At 48.4% G+C, this 21,690-nt stretch overlaps 1 protein-coding gene across 3 annotated transcripts in view; it reads right to left on the bottom strand.

The window, feature by feature from the left end:
• The window catches only part of TRIM16 (tripartite motif containing 16), a 104,061-nt gene that overhangs the window by 8,435 nt on the left and 73,936 nt on the right, over positions 1-21,690 (bottom strand). Inside the window, exons 1-3 of one of the 3 annotated variants that reach the window (XM_007072502.4) lie at positions 6,595-7,171; positions 4,584-4,679; positions 862-1,095 (exon numbers count right to left, since the gene is read on the bottom strand). In XM_007072502.4, coding sequence (XP_007072564.2) covers positions 862-1,095; positions 4,584-4,679; positions 6,595-7,161 — 897 coding nt within the window. In that variant the 5' untranslated portion in view covers positions 7,162-7,171. Of the gene's footprint in view, positions 1-861; positions 1,096-4,583; positions 4,680-6,594; positions 7,172-21,690 lie in introns of those variants that run through there. The other 2 variants (XM_027834765.3, XM_037914575.2) reach the window with 2 other exon arrangements.

The following is a 21,690-nucleotide window of genomic DNA, read 5'->3' as shown; positions in this document are numbered from 1 at the left end:
CCTTTAGAGATCTGAAACATTTTCCTTCTTTAAAAACAAAGGTGAAAAAATCTCACCCTCTCTCTCCTCTTAGATTTCAGAGCACTTTAGGGCTGAGAGGCACTTTGACAATCCCAGTCTTACACTCCACAACTCAGGGAGGGTCAATCAGTTCTGAATTTGGAGTCAGAATCTTCATTTCAGGTTACAGGAGATGCAGGCCGGTTCTAATGTTCTTAGAAGGCCTGGCACCATTTTTCAATTATAAAATAGCGAAATGCAGTCTGATCATACTGCACACTTGACCTGAACGCCACAAACCAGACACTTATCTACAGAAACACCATCCCCGAGGTCTTTATAATGGAAAGGCAGAGGTGAAAGTAAGCCGGTACGGTCCAGTACGGCGTACCGGCAAGAGCCAGTATGCCGTGCCGGACTGGACCGACTTCCCCAGGCTGGTGCTTTAAAGGGCCCCGGGCTCCCCGCAATGGCAGGAGACCCAAGCCCTTTAAAGAGCCGCCCGAGCCCTGCTGCCGGAGCCCCAGGGTAGCGGCAGCAGGGCTCCGGCGGTGATTTAAAGGGCCGGGAGCTCCGCTGCGGTAGCGGTGGCTGGAGCCTGGGGCCCTTTAAATCGCCCCTGAGCGCTGGGGCTCCCAGCTGCCTCTGCAGCTGGTAGGTCCCGGGGTGATTTAAAGGCCCCAGGGCTCCAACTGCAGCTGGGAGCCCCCGGGCTTTTAAATCTTGATTTAAAGGGCCTGGGTATTTAAAGGCCCCGCCTCTTCCGGTTGAGGCCACGCCCCCCTGCTCAGGACTCCAGAGTACCAGTAAGTCCTTTAAGTTACTTTCACCCCTGTGGAAAGGCCTTGTCCATCATGCTACCTTAAGGAACAGGATGTCACTGGTGTGGAGGGCCATCTTCTCCAGCCTGAGTTTATTCTCTTCCATGGCAGCATGCTTGTGCTCCAGATGAATCTTTATCCCGTTGGCTTGATTCACTGCCACGTGCTCCTTCTCCTCTAGAAATGCCAGTACATCCGAGTGGGCCATCTTGACAGCTTCCAAGAGCTCCCCAAACTGCCCGGACACCAGGTTCTTCACTTCGGAAATAGAACTCTACAGGGACAAAAGCCACCACTGTTACCTTTTCCAACCAGCCTCGCCGTGTCGCCATTGCACCTTCCTGGCAAATGCATCAGGATGTGCAAACAGTATTTTCTAATCACTGTGGAGATGCCTGCACAGTACAAAGGCAGTGACAGCAACAGCTAATCAGTAAATCCAAACCAAGGAACTGGAACCCATGGCCCTGTTTCCAGCAGATCCTGGTCTCTTCCCCTATGCCCCAACACACGTACATACACACAACCTGAGAGCAGTTTAGGGCTCTTAGGTTTTGACTGACTAAGGATCATAGCCAGGGAAATACCTTTCTGTGACAGAAAGGTTAAGTTAATTGGACCTGTGGAACTGCTGGATGCTGTTAAAAGGGCAACCTGTAATCCCAATCAAAGTTGTAGGAGGTGGCGAGTTGACCCAGGAAGGGGATGGCATTTCTTTTCAGAACAGAGAATTGGAAGGATGAAGGAAAGCATGCCCATGTAGCACTGTGTCTTCCCTTTCATTGTGTTATGGGGTTAGATCACCGTGAACCATAGGCCTGAACCAGTTATGCATTGCCCATACATAAGAAGACCAGCTATCTCAGCTCCTGGCTATGGAGGGATTTGACACCAACAACCCAACAGCAAGCCTTCTGAATGCACAGTACTGATACCCCAGTTAATCCCCATCATTTATTTATAAGTCGGCATGGAAGGATTCGATTTTTATTGGTAGGTGTCAGTAAAGATTGATTTTGCCGTACGCACGCAAACTGGCAAGAAAATATTTCCATCAACAGTAATCAAAATTCACAGACAGGCACAGGAAGAAACATTCTGCCTGAGCACGTGGCAGAGTTTGATTTGAGGATATTGACTTTGGCTATTTTGAGATGTGATGCTGACAATTTGTGTTGTAATGGTTATCAAGCTTTCATTTTTTGAATCTCAACATCCACTGTCATGAAACAATTATTGTTTGACCCTCCCCACTGATGGACACCCCCATAACTTCCCACAACTGTAAACATTTAAATGAATAAAAAATAAAAATGCTTAAAAATAAATATGAACACAGTCAGCTGAAATTATAAAATGAAAGTAAAATTCTGCCAAGCCTATTTATAAGGCTGGTGGCCAAAGCACTGAGACTTACTGTGGAGAATTGGGCAGTTGCGGGGGGGGGGGCGGGGGGCTCTCAAAGTACCAACAGAGAGGGGAGAAAATCCACAGGAGGAACACCTCTGTTCCCACAATGAGCTTCCCATGCGACAAAGCACAGCACACACAGAAACGGACATGGAGGCACTTCCAGTGGATAATTGAGAAGGTAACACAGTCATAGGCACCGACTCTGTGGGTGCTCCATGGGTGCTGTTTGGTGGTGGGAGGGACGGGGGAGGAGCGGGAACGTGGCGCGCTCAGGGGAGGAGGCGGGGAAGAGGCAGGGCTGGGATTTGGGGAAGGGGTTGGAATAGGGGCAGGGAGGGGGTGGAGTTGGGGTGCGGGCTTTGGGGTAGGGGTTGGAATGGGGGCGGGGCTGGGGGCAGAGGGGGGTCGAGTAGAAGTTGGGGCCTATGAACACAATGAGAAAACAAACAGGATCCCTTCTCATTATTGAAGTAGGACAGGTATTGTATGGCACAGAGGATGCAGCCCCGCCTGCACTGGGGCTGGAGCCCTGCTGCTGGAAATGGAAATAAGGCATAACTTCAATGAATCACAGGGTAAAATTCCACCCTGATTTCTACTCAACAGTCCCTGGGGGGAAAATACCATGTGGCCTCATGGAGAGGTTACAGGATCTCTCCAGCAGGATGGCTACAACCAGGCTGACTTGGATCCTCTCCATACCTCCTTGTAAATCAAACAAAAACCCTCATTCTCCCAGATTATCAGAGTTGAGAACCGGCTCCTCAAAGGCATTTAAGCCCCTAACTCCCATTTCTGCTCAGACTGCCTACAAAGAGGTGAGTCAGAGCCAGTGGCTGTTGATCTGAGAATTCATCCAGAAATAGAAACTGGACTCAGACCAGCAAATTATCTCACAGAGGCTACCAGGAGGTAACGACTTTCCCCTAGATTTGAAGCAGCCACCTAGAAATGAAGGGCTTCATCTCTCATTAGTCATGTCCTGAGGGTTGGTTCTGGAATTACCATGAATTGCCATGCAGAAAAGTAACATCAAAACAGTGCTATCCGAGGAAGCAGCTGCGGAGGCTGTATCATGGAGTGAAGTCTGCGGGTTTACATGAGTATTATGGCCCCAACACAGGACAATTTCAAGAGGGTAACAATTAATATGATTAGTCCGCTTTTCTAACTGTTGAAACGTGACACTGCTCTTTGGAAGCCCTGTGGAGATGTGACTCACCAAAGATGCTTCACACAGGCAGCTGGATGATATCATCAAACAACAGTTCTGGGTGGATTCTCCACAACAGAAGCCGGCACAAAGCTGACCCTGCCCTGGAATACTAAATCTTTTGGCATTTGCAAGTGTTCCCTCATGAGATGAACAAAGCCACTTGGATTAAAGGCAAAACAGCCCAAAAATCTCCCCCGCAATTCAAAACAAGCCTGAAATTTGGTGGAGTTTTTCAGCTTTTGACAGTCGTGCATTTTAATTGTCACGTGGACTCTGGACGTTGTGATTCTACCCAGGCTAGGACCCCATTGTCTTTTTATAGTCACTTTTCAAGGCAGTATTGCACTTCAAGGCTGGAGGGGAGTTTGAGCTGTGAAGTTGAGATGTTATCTGAGATTGTCCAAAGAATTTGGGATTCAGTATCTCAGTGTAACCCCTAAGTGAATGTTTGCTACAGGTCCCGTTCTGTGCGCAATCCGCAGAGGAAAAGAGTTAGTTACAGCCCCATGTAGGAAGCTTTAGTTGAGCTGTTGCAGCTCTCTGAGCTCCCAATTCAATCTTTGGTGTCAAGCTGTTTTTTATGTAATAGTTAGTGGGCTCGATTCTCAGTGGTGTAAATCTCTCTTTCTGAGGTATTTATCTGGTCCCCATTACCATCATGTCTGAGCACCTCACAATTTTTAACATATTGCTCCTCACAACACCCAAGAGGCAGGGCAGTGCTATTCTCCCTATTGTAAAGGTGGGAAATGGAGCCAGAGGGAGACTAAGTGATTTGCCCATGGTCACACAGGAAGACTGGGGCAGAGCAGGGAATTGAGTCTCGGGTTAGTGTCGTACCCACCCTTCCATCTAACCTGCCCCATTGGCATGTTATTGTCTTGCTTCTCAGGGTTTTTAATAGAATGTGAGTAGCGGCTTGTGACCAGAGAGGGGAGAGCATGCCAGCGGCATGGAACAGGCATAGAGATGTCTGCGGATGACAGAAACATGGAGGTTGTATACACTTCACACATAAAGGAGTGTAAGACCATTATCCAGGCTCCCGTTAAATATCATACAACCATTTTCATTCCATTATTATCGGTTCAGTTTAATCTGAGGAGGAGAAATAACCCAAGTTCTGTCCTTACCACTATAGACTGTGTATTATTCTGCAGCTTGACAATTGCGTTTTCAGTGGACTTCAGTTTCCAGTCGTACTCTGCTTGGGTCTGCAGAAGTTCTCTCTGTGAATGGATGAAGCAGGTGTTAACAATCCACTCTCTCAGTGACCAAACAGGATAGCAGAGAGAGGGGGTTTTATGAAACTCCATAACTGATTTTTGGTTACCCAAAGCAGCCAGCTGGAACCTGCTCCACTTCCCACAGACAAGAGCAGTCCACAGACTCACAACACTCTGGACATTTTTATTAGCTTCTGTCTGATCTGGGGAGTGTGTCATTTTTTCCAGCAACACAATAAATTAGAAAATTCTGTCTCTGCAGCTCCTGCTACCTTTAGCGCCTGAGAAAGCCTATGACAGCAACAGAAACAGCAAATAAAACATCCTTGGTCACACATGGCTGCAGTAAATAAGCCCTAAGAAGGTCAGTCATCCAGAGCAGTGGAAAGGAAATGTCAGAATCCAGATCAATGAGTGGGGAAAATACAAGAGGACAGGGTCTGGGTTTTGCCTTGATCTTTCATACAAAGACTAGGAACAGATGGAATGGTTAACAAATGTAAAACCAATCCCTCCAGCCCACCGAAATCTTGGAACATTTCTAGACCCAAATTTGAAGCAAAAATTTTCAAGGTTCTGAAAAAAGTTTCCCTCTCACTTCTAGGGTCTGAGTCTGTTCTCATTTATACTGGTTTTCACACTTGTTTAACTCCATTAACTCCATAGGGTGCCTATGTGACTTGGAGCCCGAGGTCCCAGTTTCAAAAGTGACTCATGGTCAGGTTTTGAAAGATATTGAGAAACCTAAAGGGGCAGGTAGGTTTAGTGGAATTTTCAAAAGCACCCAGGCACCAAATTCCCACTGAAATCTCCCCAAACAGCTATCTGCATCTTTAGGCCCCTAGATACCTTTTAAAATTGGGCCCTAAGTCACTTTTGAAAATTGGACTTGGGCTCCTGAATCCCATAGGTGCTTTAGAAAATTTTACCCATGACAAAAAGACCAGAGTATTAACATGAAATGGCCCGTTTGATTCTCACATACCATGCCAAAGCCGGGTTGTTGGGGGGCGGGGAGGGGACAGGTTATAGGCACAACTGGAATTCCCATTATAAAGCATACAGCATTGAGAGACACTGTTGGCTCATTTTAAACCAGGAAATCTTTAGTCCATTCACAGATAAATCAACAGCATTTTTAAACAAACCTTCTCGAGCAGGTACTGGCAACAGCTACCTGCTCCTGGAATGGAGCCCGTTTCCACCCCCAGCTGGGAGTGGAAGGGAAGGTAAACACAAGCTGCAAAGGACACAGATTTGTATCTCACTCAGTAGAGGAAGAAGAAATGCACCTATATACTCCCCAAACCAGTCTTTCACTGCTACACACTACACAGTGGTGCACTCTAGGGTCAAATCCTGGAGCCTTTACTCAGTCCTTACAAAGACAGTGGGCTCGACTCACCCCCTGGGTTTTACTCCTTTGTGATTCTGTTGAGCCCAATTCTGAGCTCAGAATCAGAACAGTAGTGATTCATATGCTCTTGGCACAGGGGGAAGTAGTGACACACAGTCTCAGGCCCTGGGGAATCAGGCCCATTGGTATTAATGAGGTTACTCCTGCTTTACACCAATGTGAGTGGTGGTTTTGACAGGGTAGAACCTGAGTAAAGACTTGAGGATTTGGCCCACAGCCAGGGACAACAAATCCCTCTTTGATATAAAGTACAAGTAACTCATTAATGAAACCAAGAGCCCTACACAGGCTACAAATCAGACAAGACCCAGGGCTCCTCTCCCTTATCACAGCTTCAATCAGGAGCAAACCCACTCATGCCAAATCCTAGTGTAAGAGTAAGACGAGTGTATAACGGTTGTGAGTGAGAAGGCCCTGGGCCCCACTCTGCCTCTATGCCCCTCTGCATCCTGGATCACTCTTACCCCAATGAACACCAACAAATACCAGGCAGTGACACACCTCATTGTCCTTCCTGGCTGCCTCACAGGTGAGCAAGTTGTGCCCCTTGTGCTCTTCGGCCAGGCACTCCTCACAGACACACACCAGGTCGGTCTGGCAGAACCACCCCAAGTGGCCTTTGTGAGTCTCACAGGTCTGCAGGTCAATGTCCTTCGCGGGGTCCATCAGCTTGTGGCTCTGCAGCTTGCTGTTCTCCAGGTGAGGCCGGAGGTGGTCCTCGCAGTAATTTACCATGCAGGTCAAGCAGGACTTCACTGCCAGGACCTTCTGGGCCATGCAGAAGTCACACAGGATCTCTTGCCCATCCTCCAGACCGTTCCCCTGCTCCAGAAGGCCAGGCTGGCCCGTTGCCATCTCAGAGCCATGTACAATCAAACTGCCCTGCAGGTCAGGTCCTGGGTTAGTGGCTTCTGGGCTTTCATGGCCATTCAACTCTTCACCCTCAGTTTTCTCACCTGGGAAGCCATTGCCCTCACAGACCTGGTGCCCTTTTGCCTTAGGGACAGGGTCACCTAGTACCAATTCCTGGGGCAGCCCGTCTGGAGCAGCGGGGCCACAGTCAGCCATTTCTGAGTTCCTCTGCCTTCCAAGGTATGCACACTGTAACTGCACAGCAAAGGGGGAATGAAAGAAAGTGACACACCTGAACTCACCCAACTGCCTGCAGCTGTTAACTCTTTCCAGCCCCTTTCAGGAAGTAGGAGTGCAACCAGAGCCAAGAAGCAAACCGCGAGTGAGTTTGTTCTGTGAATGACAGGTTGTGTGAGCAGTAGATAAACGCTGCTCCATAAAAGCTGTCAATCTTGTCACTGTCCCTCTGTCTCAAATCTACAACCTTCCACCCGGACTTGCTGTCCTCTGTACTTCCAGCTACAGTTGGCTGGAAAGTTGTTTTTTTCCTCCCAAACGGAAAATTTCAAATTTTCATCAGGAACCAAGAAAAATTCAGCTGAAAACTATTGAAAATAAACAAAAAATTGGTTTTGGGGTTTCCAACAAAAAATCAAAAATTGTCAAGGAAAGGAAACCCTTTCTGCAGAATTTTTCATTTTTGTCACATACCCAGATTCCCAATGAAAAAAAGTTTTGATGAAAAATTTTCAACCTGCCCTCCCTTTAGCCTGACGAAATGTACTATTAATAATGAGCCAAACCCTCATGTTCTTCCACGGCACACCTGTTGAACGGTCTAAACCTTGAGGCCCTGATGAGTTTTTTATTCAAATGGAATTGTGACTGAGCCAGGACTGACTACAATCTGAGTGAGACTGCCAGGACTTGGCCCATTAATTATATTTAATACTTGTAGGTAGGCACGCTTTTCATCTTGCAACAACCACTGAGCTAGTTCTCTCTGAGAGGCTGAGTTATGGGGCAGAGATTATTTAAATCCACATGCCCTTTGGAAACACTCTGCACAAAATATTAGCTCATGTTCTTCATTTTGGCTTTTAGCCCCTCCTTTGCTCATGGGAAACACAGCCGTTACAGTTTAAGTTCCCAGTTTTATCATGTGAGCACTGAAGGAATTTGCTGCACTAAATGCAGCTTTTCTCCTGCGTTCCCCTTCCTCTGTTCAGAAAGGCAAGGCTGAAAAAAGTGAAACTGGTTCTTCCAGTGGATGGTGGAGTTGTGAAATAAGAGAACTTCCACTCAGGTGCCATCCCTTTTTTGGCATCGAGTAAGAAGACGGTGATAGGCATCTTTGGTGACTCCAGGATAGTTTGCATCATGCCTCTATATCTGAGGCAAAATTATTTAGGGGATTGGGGAGGTTACCCTTTGCTATTGTAAAAGACTCGTAGACTTTAAGGTCAGAAGAGACCATCATGATCATCTCGTTTGACCTGCATATTGCAGGCCACAGCACCTCACCAGTGCCGGGTTTACAATGGTGCCAGTGGCACCATGGAGCCAGGCCCATGCTCAGAAGTGGCCCCGGCCTGCTCTGCTTGCACTGTGCCCCAAGACCCTGCCAGCCTGCTGGCTCCCCACCCAGCCACCCACCATTTGCTCCTCTTGGTCTGCCCGCCGGCCGGCCAAGGGCTCCTCTCCACCCCCTTGACCCACCCGCCAGCTCCTCTCTGCCTCCTGGCTGGACCCCAGTGCACCTCCGGCTCCAGGCAGTCTCTGCTTCCCACCACCTGTGGGGCCCCACCTGTCTCCCCGGAGCTGAGCTGCCTGGGACTGATGCAGAAGCCTGGCCAGTCTTTCCCAGTTGGGGGAGGGCAGTGGGGGGAGGGGGGCTTGGCTGGGCCCCTCCAGGCAAGTAGGTCCTGATGGAGCCCTGGCTGCATTGTCAGCTTAACCTGGCAAACACAGTAGCCTCCCAGCAGGGCTGGTGAGTGCATCTGGGAGGCAGGGCATGGGGGAGGGGGTCTCTGGAGGGCCTTGGGGGGTGGGTGCTAGGCTGTGAGAGGGCGGGGAAGATCTCTGTGTGTTGGGGCACTAAGTAGTGGGGGTTCTGTGTGGGGTGCTGGGCAGTTGTGGTGTGCAGGATACTGTGCATTTGTGGCAGGGTCTGGGGGGGGTACTGGGCATAGCGGGTCCAGGGGGGCTTTGGCCATAGGGAATTGGGGGCGGAGGGGTGTTCCAGTGTTAGGCAGGGGGCTGTGTGGCACAGCATGGGCCCACCCCCAAGGGGAAGGGGCATGCTGGTAGCACAGGGCCAGGAGGGCCATTGTGCATCTGGCAACTGCCAATTTGTAAACAGTGCTAAGATATAATATGATGCCTCTCGTAGTGGCTTGTAAATATTTTATATTAAACTTATACACAGGGATCATTCATCCACCATCAACATGCAGCCACCTCTTGGGCATAGGCGCTGACATTCCAACCCCTTCCCCAAAGTCCCTGCCCCAACTCCCTCCCCTCCTGCCCCCATTCCAACCCTTTCCCCATATCCCCGCCCCGGCCCCACCTCTTCCCTGCCTCCTCCCCTGAGCGCGCCATGTTCCTGCTCCTCCCCCGCCCCCAGCTTGCTACAGCTGTTTGGCGGCGGCAAGCGCTGGGAGGTAGGCGGAGGAGCGGGGACTCGGCGCACTCAGGGGAGGAGGCGGAGATGAGGTGGGGCAGGGGAGCAGGGAGCTTGACTGCCGGTGGGTGCAGAGCACCCACTAAATTTTCCCCGTGGGTGCTCGAACCCCGGAGCACCCAGGGAGTCGGCGCCTATGCTCTTGGGTGAAGCACAGCAGCTGTTGAACAGCTGCAGGCTAAGACAGGAAGGGATGAAGAATATTGAATCCTATGGAAACTTCCCTGGGCATTCCAGGAAGGAAGAATGTAGCTACCAGAGCTGGAATCTGGCTGAGATACTGGGGTTAACAACATTTCTACTCCTGTAAAAATGTGCCATGGGGCTGGGGCCCGGTCCTGCCAAAGTGTGTCCAAATATGCAATACCTACTGATGGCTAAACTCCTCAAGGGATAGGTTAGATTAGAAACAGAGGGGCCTTAGGAGAGTATGAAAACCAGGCATAGCTGTGCCCTTAATGGGGACCTCCCACCTACCCTTATATGGGCACAGCTATGGATTTCCCCCGGCCCTTCTGTCCACTGCACCTAATTAGGTGGGGGGTGGTTATGGATGGGAGCAGAGGTGAGGAAAGCCATTAGTCTCTAAGGTGCCACAAGTCCTCCTTTTCTTTTTGCGAATACAGACTAACACGGCTGCTACTCTGAAAATTGTGGGTTCAGGATAAGTTGTGCAGCTCATCATACACTGTGATGCTGGGGCAAGGCTGTGACTTTTCTTGGCATCAGTGACTCTTTTCTTTACAGATGTTCACTAAAGAGGCACTACGGGGGGCTCCCAGCTGAGGGAGAGCAAGAGCTCCCCTTCTTCTTCCATTTGGCCCAGGAGGGAGTGAGACACAAACCCCCTTTGCACAAGCAGAAGCTCCAGGCTGTGGGGAGAGTGACCCTGCCTCCTTTTCACCCTAGGAGCTGCCGGCTCTAACATGGACTCTCTTCTGCTGAGTGTTGCTCAGACTCAAAGCCCAGGCTCCTGCTTCAGGGGAGGGACCCAGTGAAATGCTGGGAGAAGCTGTGGGACTCCACCGAGAGACAGGCCATTGCTAGAGGTAGTTTGGGCCCAGGAATAGGCTCAGCTCTCTTGAAAAAGCTCTGGGTATGTCCACACAGCAAAAAAACCCCATGGCAGCGAGTCTCAGAGCCCGGGTCAACTGACGGCTCACAGGACTCACCCTGCAGGGTTAGAAATAGCAGTATAGGCACTTGGGCTCCAAGATCCTTCCCCTCGCCCGGTTTCAGAGCCCAGGCTCCAGCCAGACCCAAATGACTACACTGCTATTTTTAGCCCTGCAGCACGAGCCCACGTCAGTTGACCCGGGCTCTGAGATTAGCTGCCATGGGTCTTTGTCTGCTGTGTAGACGCACCCTAAGTCATTGAGCAGAAATGGGACCATTATTGGGTCCCTGCTGCATTGAGCTGAATGGCTATATGAACAACTCAGGCCCATGGACCTGTTTGGCAACAGTGGCACTGGACTCCTTGGCCCTGCTGGCCCCTTTCAGAGGTCTCAGAGCCACCATCCTGAGGCTAGAATCAGAGACAGGAAGGCAGCTCACTCCCTCTTCCGTGTAGCCGAAGGTCCTGTAAATTACCTCACCAATTCTTTGCAATTCTGCAGCTGGCTGCAGAGCAATGGAAGGAAGAGCCCTCAAAGATTCTACAAGCAACATACACAAGAGCGAGGATTTGGTTTCAGGGACCAGTGCCACAGCAAGAAAATGCGATGCATGGTCTATGTCCTCACTCCCTACAAAAAGAGGAAGGCACGTACCCACATCTGCCATGAAGTCTCTTCTAGATTGAGGGAAACAATGTGAAAGCACAAAAGCAAAGTCTCCATGAAAGCACGTGGGGTGTGTGTCTCCTCTGAAACAAAGCACCATGAGCACTGAGAACAAGATGGCTGCTGAACTCTGCACACAGTAATTTGAAGGATGCAGTACACAGGAGACAAAGAGGCATCGTTTTTTCCTAACTGCCTACGTTTCAGATTACTTATTGTATGGCACTCAGAATCCTCTGGGTCTGAGGGTTTCAAAACCATGATTATGATTATTACAGTCCATGAGAACCGCAATCAGAAGAGCAAGTACGAGCAACCAAAGGGAAAATATAATGCTGGAAAAAGCTGAGGTCAGTTGCCAATAGGTGAATGACTCATTTTTCACCTCCAGAGACCTCCAGAGCATCACCCCAAACCTCCAGTGACTAGCCTATTCCACTGCTATTCCAGCTCGTGCATTCAGTTCAGCACTGGGAGTTGAAGAGGGGGCAGCCAGGATTTCTATCTTCAGATCTGAACCATTCCCAGGGGATTGCGCAGTCCCCACCCACTCTCATCCATCAAGGCAGATGATAGAGATATTTGGCTAAGGCTTGTGCTGGAAGGAATTTCAATTTCTTGCCAGCTGTGTTAGCTTTAGTGCCTGCCAGATACATGGTTGCTTAATTAGGAAAAAAAGTAGCCCTGAATAACACAGGCAGTTCTGTCTTAGGGTGGTTCCCCAGAGGCTCCAGCTGGAGGGTTTGCCTGTATACTCCATGACCTTTACCCAGGATAGAGCAGAAGCTAAGTACAAACAGAGTGGGAATGTTTGCGGAAGCTCAGGTATGATCTCACTCTCCTCACCTGTTGTAGATACATAGAGACAGATCCTTTCTACCAGTATAAATTGCTGGAGCTGCATTGGCTTCACCAGTGGAGAGTCTCTGGCCCATGTGCTACAGATGCCCATGAGCCATTTGATAAAGACAAGAAGAAACATTTCTGTGATTATTTGTTCCTGGATCAAGCACAATGACAGAAGTTCTGAATCCCTCCTAAAGAAACCAGCACGCTCTTTCTCCTTTGCACTATCCCTGCTGCCCCATAAAGGGCTGCTGGCTGCTCTCACAATTATTATTTGTTCTGGCTCACTAGGCCCGGCAATTGCTATCAGCCAATATCTACAGGTGGAATGCAAGAAGGAATCAATAATATCAGTATAACACACTGGACAAGTGTGTCCTTGTTCAGCTCCAGTGCCTGGGCCATGGGGATAGTTAATGTGTCTGTTCCTGCCTTTAAGCTAAGGGATCTGATTCTTTAGTAGAGCTGGGCGACATGCAGAATTTCACTTCCACAGGAAATCTTGACATTTTGAAATTTCTATTTGCACCAAACTGGAACAAAAAAAAAAATCAACATTTCCTGCTGAATGCGATTTCCAAACCAAGAGAATTTCAGAAATAGCTGAATGACTTTAGCAAAATGTTTCGTTTCAGTGAGGCCAAAGCACTTTGTTTTGATTTTAGCACTTTGACTTTTATATGACATGCTTATAATATAATAAATATAATATACAATGTCAAACCAAAGTGCTTCGACTGTATCAAAATGAAATGTTTCAATAATTTTTCATTGAAAATATTGATGAAATTAGTATGTTCCTGTGAAATGTTTCAATTTCATCCAATCAGCATTTTCCTAAAGAAACTGTTTCTGACCAGCTCTGTTCTTCGGCTCAGGTAGGGGAGGTTCATGTTTTAGCTCCAAAGATCATGAGTTCAGTCTCCTGATGACCCAGCCAGAAGTGTGATAAGAACACCATAAAAAGATACATGAACACTAGCCATATGCAGATGGCATTTGTCACTAAGATGGATAGTGCTGAAGGTCCACAGGCAGGCTACACAACCTTCATACCTGAAATGTTTGGATGGAAACTCTGCCAACTCCATGCTCTACATCTACAAATATCTTGTGTTAGGGAAAAGGAAAACTTTCCCATGCAAAGCAGACCAAATGGTGCAAAGGGTACTATCAATGAAAACTTCCTTTACACATGGTCTGATATTCCCCAAGCACAAAATGGACTAATACCCCATTCATTTAGTACATAGCAGAAGGTCATCCAGGTTTGGCTCATCCTGTAGTTGACTCCACCATCTCATCTGGGAGTTCATTCTGTCTACTCTCCTCTCTGTGAAATGACTCTTTCTAAAATTTTCATTACATATGTACTCTCTTAACATCTAGTCCCCCTGATTCTCGTCTATCCAACAATCTGAACTAGGTCAGTGATCTTAACTGTAGGGACCCCATGGGAGTTTTGCTATTAACTTTATTGGGAGTATGGCAAAGAGCTAAAGAGTGCTTCTAGAATATGCAGCCTGAGTTTCTCCAGACAATCAACAGAAGATTCCAGGGCACCTGCCCATTCAGTTTCACAACTCTCCATTAGGCAGGTACAGTGTCCAGGCGGGGAAGGCGATGGGAGAGGGATGGGATCTGTAGAACACAAGTGGGAAATCTGTACACAGACCTCCTGCTTGTGCTTCATTTCAGAATATGTTACCCCTTGTTTGCAAATGAGAAAGCCATATCCTTTGTCAGCTCCTCCACACCATGTTGCCCAGTCCACGCATCCATTTGGGAAAGGGGAGGACATGCCCAGCACCCAGGCCCTCCTAAGTGTCCTACCCCTCTTTATAGATAGCTTTCAAGGGGATTTTAATTCTGATTTAGCTTCTACTTGGGATTTCATTTATAGTTCTTACCTAACAGCAGGTGCGGTGTGAAAACTGGAATGAGCATTGCAGCATGCTCCACACTCATCCCTAAGCCTTGCAACTGTCCGCAACTTCCTATTATTTCCACTGGAAACTCAGGCTCTCAAATAGCCCACAGAGAGTACTTTACAAACCTGGATTAATTAACCCTGTCTAAATGGGCCATCTTGATTATCACTACAAAAGTTTTTTTCTCCTGCTGATAATAGCTCATCTTAACTAATTAACATCTCACAGTTTGTACGGCAACTTCCAACTTATCTGTATATATATATATATATATATATATATATATACAGATATATATATCTTCTTACTCTATGTTCTATTCTATGTATCCGATGAAGTGGGCTGTAGCCCACGAAAGCTTATGCTTTAATAAATTTGTTAGTCTCTAAGGTGCCACAAGTACTCCTGTTCTAATTAACCCTTGTAACTCCCCTGCGAGGTAGATGAGTATAGCTACCCCGTTGTTACTGATGGGTAAGTTGAGGTACAGAAGGCAAGTGACTTGCTTGAGAGAATACAAGTCAGTGGCAGATCCAGGAATAGAAGCTTGGAATCCCAGTTGCCAGCTCTAACTATTAGATCATGCTTCTTCCCTTCAACCAGTGAATATAGCCCAGCACTCACAAGCAACTCTCTTTTTAAAACACCATATTGGTTTACTTTTTCCCCTATGTAGTTTTCATATCTTTTGGTTCAGGTGCCAGAGCAAAAGAACAGGTTCAGGAGTAGTTGGTCAACATAATTATGAAAGGTTTCAGAGTAGCAGCCGTGTTAGTCTGTATTCGCATTTATTCTTTTACGTAGAGACTGTCCAGTTTGACCAATGTACATGGCAGAGGGGCATTGCTGGCACATAATGGCATATATCCAATGAGAGACTGCTGAATTGGAATTAATTTGCAAACTGGATACAATTAACTTAGGCTTGAATAGAGACTGGGAGTGGATGGGTCATTACACAAAGTAAAACTATTTCCCCCTGTTTATTCCCCCGCCCCGTTCCTCAGACATTCTTGTCAATTGCTGGAAATGGCCCACCTTGATTATCACTACAAAAGGTTTTCTCCCCCCCCCCCCCCCCCCCCCCCCCCCGCTCTCCTGCTGGTATTAGCTCACCTTAAGTGATCACTCTCCTTACAGTGTGTATGACAACACCCATTGTTTCATGTTCTCTGTGTATATAGATCTCCCCACTGTATTTTCCACTGAATGCATCCAATGAAGTGAGCTGTAGCTCACGAAAGCTTATGCTCAAATAAATTTGTTAGTCTCTAAGGTGCCACAAGTACTCCTGTTCTTTTTATAATTACGAAAATCCTTCATTCTTGCAGCCTTGTGAGGATACCTTTATTCCTCTTCTTCCTTCATACCACTAGGTGTCAGCATAGCAACACATTTGGCATTATGTAGTACTGTATTGCCTGCCATACAAAGTTTGGAGGTGGAAGTTTCCTGTCTCCTACCTGTGGTAAGTGACAGTCACAGGGAGGATGCCATTGTAGTTTCCCCTCCTCCCACTGTACACTAACATAGTGCCATGCATGCATATGTTGTACGTCCATGCCTGATAGCCTCCAGGTGTCACCTCTGTGACGGCACAGCCCCAGAGGAGGTGGAGATCTTTGGAGGGTGTATGGAAAACTGAACTAAACTCAAGCACTCAGCCCTGTGCTGGATGATGGGAGACCCACTCCTAGGGCTCTGTTTATCCAGTGATCTCCATGTGCTTTACATGAGGGGAGATGGTTTTAGGGATGGGGAAACAGGGAAAGTGACACGTAGCAATCGGTAGCTGTCAGGAAGGGAACCCCTTTCTGCTTTAGCCAATAGGCCCCACTGCTTCTCATCAGCCAGATCCTCAGCGCAGCTCCCATGAAAGCAATGGCTCTATGCCCATTAGCACCAGCTGAGGCTCTGGCCCAGTCTGTGTCGGAATGTTCTGTAACTTGAGTTTTGAGATCCTCATGGAGCCAAGATCGCAAGACCTTTTCCCAGGTCAACTCCTTTACAAGGCATTCCTTTGAAAGGCTCATGTTTTAACTCACCACTGGCGGAGCTAGGGGGTTGCAGCCAGCAATGGGCACAATATTTGCATCAGATTAAGCCGAGGCTTGAGATTTAGTATGTGCCCAGACCAGGTCACACAGCCACATCTTCAAACAGCGCTCCCTCCAGCCAGCCGCTCTCCTAGGCCTCATGTGCTCTCCTATATCTCACATCCCTTCAGGAAGGAGGCCAGAGCTTGCTACAGTGGAGAGGGGAGAGACGTTTGTGAAACTGGTTTGCAAAAATTAGGTCACTTCTGATCCATTGGAAGCCAACTGCACTGCAATTAATTCACAATAGCCACTGCCAACCAAACCCTGCAATGTTTCCACAGCCCTGGCATTAACCTCTCACATTAACACACACACACTTCTCCACCATGCTCTTAGGACATGTTTGTCTTCAAAGTGGCCACCCCACCCTGCCCAAAAATCACATCCCACTGACAATATAAACCAGTCTGTTCCTTTCTCAGCTCCCATAGGGGTCTGAGGAGGCTGCACTGTATTTGAAATAAGGCAATGGGTGGAGTGAGCTTTTAATCTTCATTAATCTTCATCAGACTGGGAACTGATGATGGAGCCCCTCCCATTACAATGCCCTGTACTAGCTACGCTGGTTTCATTGCTCGAAGAGGCACTTCTCCTTGGGTGGAGCTTGTCCTGTCTCCGCTGAAGGTCTCACGAGACCCCAAATCTGGCCCTGTTCTCCCACTGCCTTGGCAGTGCCACCATCCTCGTGCTGACCTGATCTTACAAGTGTCACCTACATGGGGAGCTAACAAAATTGAAGCATCTAGTAAAAAGAAAAGGAGTACTTGTGGCACCTTAGAGACTAACCAATTTATTTGAGCATAAGCTTTCGTGAGCTACAGCTCACTTCATCGGATGCATACTGTGGAAACTGCAGAAGACATTATATACACAGATGGATGGGCTATTACCAGCAGGAGAGTGAGTTTGTGGGGGCGGGGGGGGCGGAGGGTGAGAAAACCCTGGGTTTGTGCTGGAAATGGCCCAACTTGATTATCATACACATTGTAAGGAGAGTGATCACTTTAGATAAGCTATTACCAGCAGGAGAGTGGGGTGGGAGGAGGTATTGTTTCATGGTCTCTGTGTATATAATGTCTTCTGCAGTTTCCACAGTATGCATCCGATGAAGTGAGCTGTAGCTCACGAAAGCTTATGCTCAAATAAATTGGTTAGTCTCTAAGGTGCCACAAGTACTCCTTTTCTTTTTGCGAATACAGACTAACACGGCTGTTACTCTGAAGCATCTAGTGTCACCTGCCATGCTGCTGGAAGTGAAAAGGGCTTAGATGCAGCCAGCAGAGCGGGGAGATGCAATGTCTCTAGCATTTTCAGGTTTCTGAACAAATGCTTCAAAACGTGCTTTTCCACGTGTGAAAATACAGCTAACCCCCTGCCTATTAGACCTGCATTAGGAAGCCGTGAGTCATTGTCCCTTCTAGTGACTACATCACATGAAAGGATAAGAGCCTACTAGGGCCAGCCAGAGTGAATTAAGCGAAATCAAATTAAGGCCACTTGAATTCCAACTGAGAGCATTCACACAGAGGATTAATGCTATTTAACTAATCTACTTTAAGAGTTAACTTGCATTAACTTTCCTGAGGATCCCTGTGTAGATAAGCCCTGGGGTATATCTGCACAGCAACTGGGAGCAATCCTCCAGGCCAGGTAGACAGCCTCACATTAGCAAGGCTCCAGCTCGTGCACTAATAAAAATAGCAGTGTGGCTGTGGCAGCTTGGGCTCTCAAGCCCACCCAACCCCCTGGGTCTGAGTTCGGGTTTCTAGCCTGAACCTCTGCCAGAGCCACAGCATCCACCCAGCTACCAAAGTGCTAGCTTGAGCCCTGCTACTGCAAGTCTGTCTACCCAGGCTGGGAGGCTCGCCCCCAGCTGTAGTGTAGACACACCCTTAGTGTCTTCTTTAACAGCTCGGAGTGATGTGTTGGGTGCCAGCGATCACTAGATGCCACTAAAAGGAAAAGAAAGGGGCAGAAAGGAAAAACTTTTGGGCAAGTTTGACCTGGCAGTTTCTGGTGCTGATCCATTTGCAGTTGCACCAAGCACATTAGACAGCAGAGGGCAGCAGGAAACCACATGGAGGAAACACGAAGCAAAGTTTCTCTGTGTAGCATTGCAGATGCCTTGTGTGTACACAAAAGTTGTGCTGTTTTAACTATACCAATAGAGCTAAAGCAGTACAACCCCCCTCCTGGGGGCACAGCGATACCACAGAAAGGTGCTGATAGCAGGATAGCTTATTCATGTACAGGAAAAGGCATAAACTCTCCCAGCATAAAGCATTTTTATACCGGTATAATTGTGCCCACATTAGGGGCTGTTCCAGTATAACTAATATTGGTAAAAAAATTACACTCCTAACCCACATAGTTATAGTGATACAGACACTGAGCACAGAGCAGGCCTAAGACTTCAAAGGGGTGTGCTCCTGTGTCAAGGTGTTACCTGGCCCGCACCTCCACCTTTCAGATGTACAGCCAAGGCCCTCCTGCTCTCTGAAGGCCCCTTTCTACCAGAGCAGGAGTGGGCATCATGATGTCCTGGGAAAATTCCAATTCTGCCTCCCTAAAACTGCTCCTACCCTGCAGTTTCAATCGGATCTCTGTAGGGCGAGATCCTCTGCTGGTGTAACTGACAGAGCTCCATTGAAATCAATAAAGTTACACCAATTTGCACCAGTGGAGGATCTGGCCCATTGGGCATAGTATCACTGTTAAACAGCAGCTGTGTTTCGAAATCCAAAGGTGGCTGCTCTGGGCCCTGTGTGTCAGTTTGCACAGTCTGATGAATGCTTTGAGATCTCTGGCGCTGGAGAAAGTAAAGATCTGTCACTGTGGCAGATGTTCCTTTCAGTCAGAGGCCTAACAAACACTTGTGCACACTACGAGGTACCAGCCACCATTTCAGAGATGGGTCACCAGAACGTCTCCTCCATCTCTGCCCCCCAGCCTCTCCCCTCGCACTCCAAATCACCCCCACTCTGGAACGAGTGACCAAAAACTCCTCTTCCCTCCTGACTAATCCCCTTGAGAGTGATGGTTTCTGAAGTGCATCATAACCGATACTTCTCCCAGGCAAAGGGTTTCTTCTTTCCCAGGCTCTTGGATTTCAGGCTCCCTTTCTATCCAATCCAAGGTGTCTCCTCTACACACTGACCCTCCAGGATGCAGTTCAAAGCCTCAAAACAGGATAAGCAGGAAAAGCTGCCCCAGCTCTCCCTCCGTTGACATAGTTTCGGTCTAGTTCTTGGTGTCAAAGAAGGTATTCACCTCACCAGCAATTTACAGGCCCTGTGTGCTGGCTGCTGCAGCTGCTGAGGGGCCCTGGGAAGGGAAGAGAGGAAGGAAAGCCTCTGAGATGTTCAGGTGTGGCCTCCATGGCAAACAACCCTTTTCTGTTATTCTGGAGACTGAGACCAGCTTACATCCCTGCATCCAATGGTAAATCACTGCCAGGCTAGGTTAGAGGGCACCATCCCTCTCCCTGGGAGAAAGGAGCTATCGAAAGGCAAATTCCATGTTTCAATTGATTTCAGTATTGTTGCAGCTGTGTTGGTCCCATGCTATAAGAGAAACAAGGTGGGTGAGGTAATATCTTTTGCTGGACCCACTTCTGTTGGTGAAAGAGACTAGCTTTTGAGACCTGAAGAAGAGCTCTGTGTAGCTCAAAAGCTTGTCTCTCTCACCACCAGAAGTTGGTCCACAAAAACAGATTACTTCACTCACCCTATCTCTATATATTTTAATTGAGACATACTGAGGCAAAAACATTTATGTTCCCCTTTAGGCTCAATGGGAACAACACAGCATGTCTTAGGCCGGCTACACAGACCGGCTGTGAGCCAGGGAGACACAGGGAATCATGAGCAGCATTGCTGAGGGCCAAGGTAACAGCAAGCAAACAGCAGGGGATTCAGGGTGTGAAACAGAAATATCTCCTGGGATTTAGGGCCAGGATATAATGACTCAGACCAGCCGGTACATCAATGCTTAGGAAAGCAAGCAGCCCTGTCACACTCAGCTTCACCTATAAAGGCCCCCAGCATTGTTCCTTGGACCAAGCCCGCTCTGTAAAGCAAGATATACAAGCCAGAGGCCTACATTGCTACACTGGCACACTCCCAGGCCAAGTGCTGAGTGAGCACTGGAACTATGAGAGCATCCCCATTTTAAATGGCCTGTCACGAGGGGATCTAACCTGATGGTCTCTGGGGTATGGTTGCCAACCCTGCAGGAATTAAAGATTAATCTTTAATTAAAGATTATGTCATGTGATGAAATCTCCAGGCATTCAGCCAACCAAAGTTGGCAACCCTACTTGGGTTGTGGGTGGGGGCGGGGGGACGACTCTGGATTCAGGATCCCTAGTTCGTTGTTCCTTCAGAGTGCTGTGGCAGTAGAGGCCTCATCTTGTAGGTGATGGGCCTGAGGCCCCCTCCAGCAGACTTGAGAGCAGACCATCTGCAGCTAGACCAATGTGAGGTTTAAGGAAGGAGTGTAGAATATCTATCGAGGATGCTGGAATCCTTGAGAGGAGGATGGGCAATGGAGCTCACTGGACCTGCAAAGAGGACACTGCAAGAGGACACTCCCTTAGATGGTCTCTAACCTTCTGTTTGGGCTGCTGTGTGCTACTGAAATCCTATGGGGGCAAGAATGGAAGATTGGAACTTAGCTGGTACTTCCTGAGCTCTGCCCAAGTCCTTCTCCACATGGATCCTATTATGCCCCTCCCCCACTGCTGAACCCAGGCCTATTCTATGCCCCCTCTTCTGCTTTGGGCAGCATGCCTGTCCTTGGTATCGCTCCTCAAAGCCCTACCCAATTTCACCATCTTTCCCATCTGATAGCCTGCCTCCCTGAGCACCCCACACTCGAGCAGTCACCTCAGCTTTCCTCTCAGCCACCACCCAGCATGCCCCAGGAAAAGCAGTCCAGCACATTCAAACAGCCACGCTATGGCAGACTTTGGGGAGGGGGGCGAGAGGAATGCCCTGCTGCCAGCTCTCTCCTGTGGGTAGAGGAGAGAGCCGCTGGTTCAAGCAGGTGATGGGGCTAGGTGTACTGAAGAACTGGATTCTGAGCCGCAGCCAAGAGCCAAACCTGGGTGCCAAAACCCCAGAAAGCTGGATGCAAGCAGAGGAGCACTGAGAAAGGGCTGGAGGAAATGCCAGGACTGTGTGCCAGAGAGTCCTGAATGCCAAGGCTGAGCACTGCAGCACCTAGCTGGGATGCCAGGTGACCTGTGACGTGGGTCCCTGTAGTACTGGAAAGCTCCATATATGTCTCCAATACTGTTCATTACTAATAATATTACCTAGAAGGGACACTGAGCTGCACCCACCAGTTGCACTGTGGACATGCTGTTCCAAACTACCCCACCAATGGCAGCAGAAGGA

This window comes from Chelonia mydas, chromosome 14, assembly GCF_015237465.2.
Source record: "Chelonia mydas isolate rCheMyd1 chromosome 14, rCheMyd1.pri.v2, whole genome shotgun sequence".
NCBI classification, from domain to species: Eukaryota; Metazoa; Chordata; order Testudines; family Cheloniidae; genus Chelonia; species Chelonia mydas.
The sequence above is the reverse complement of the archived record's forward strand: the minus strand, read 5'-3'. Positions and strand labels throughout refer to the sequence as shown.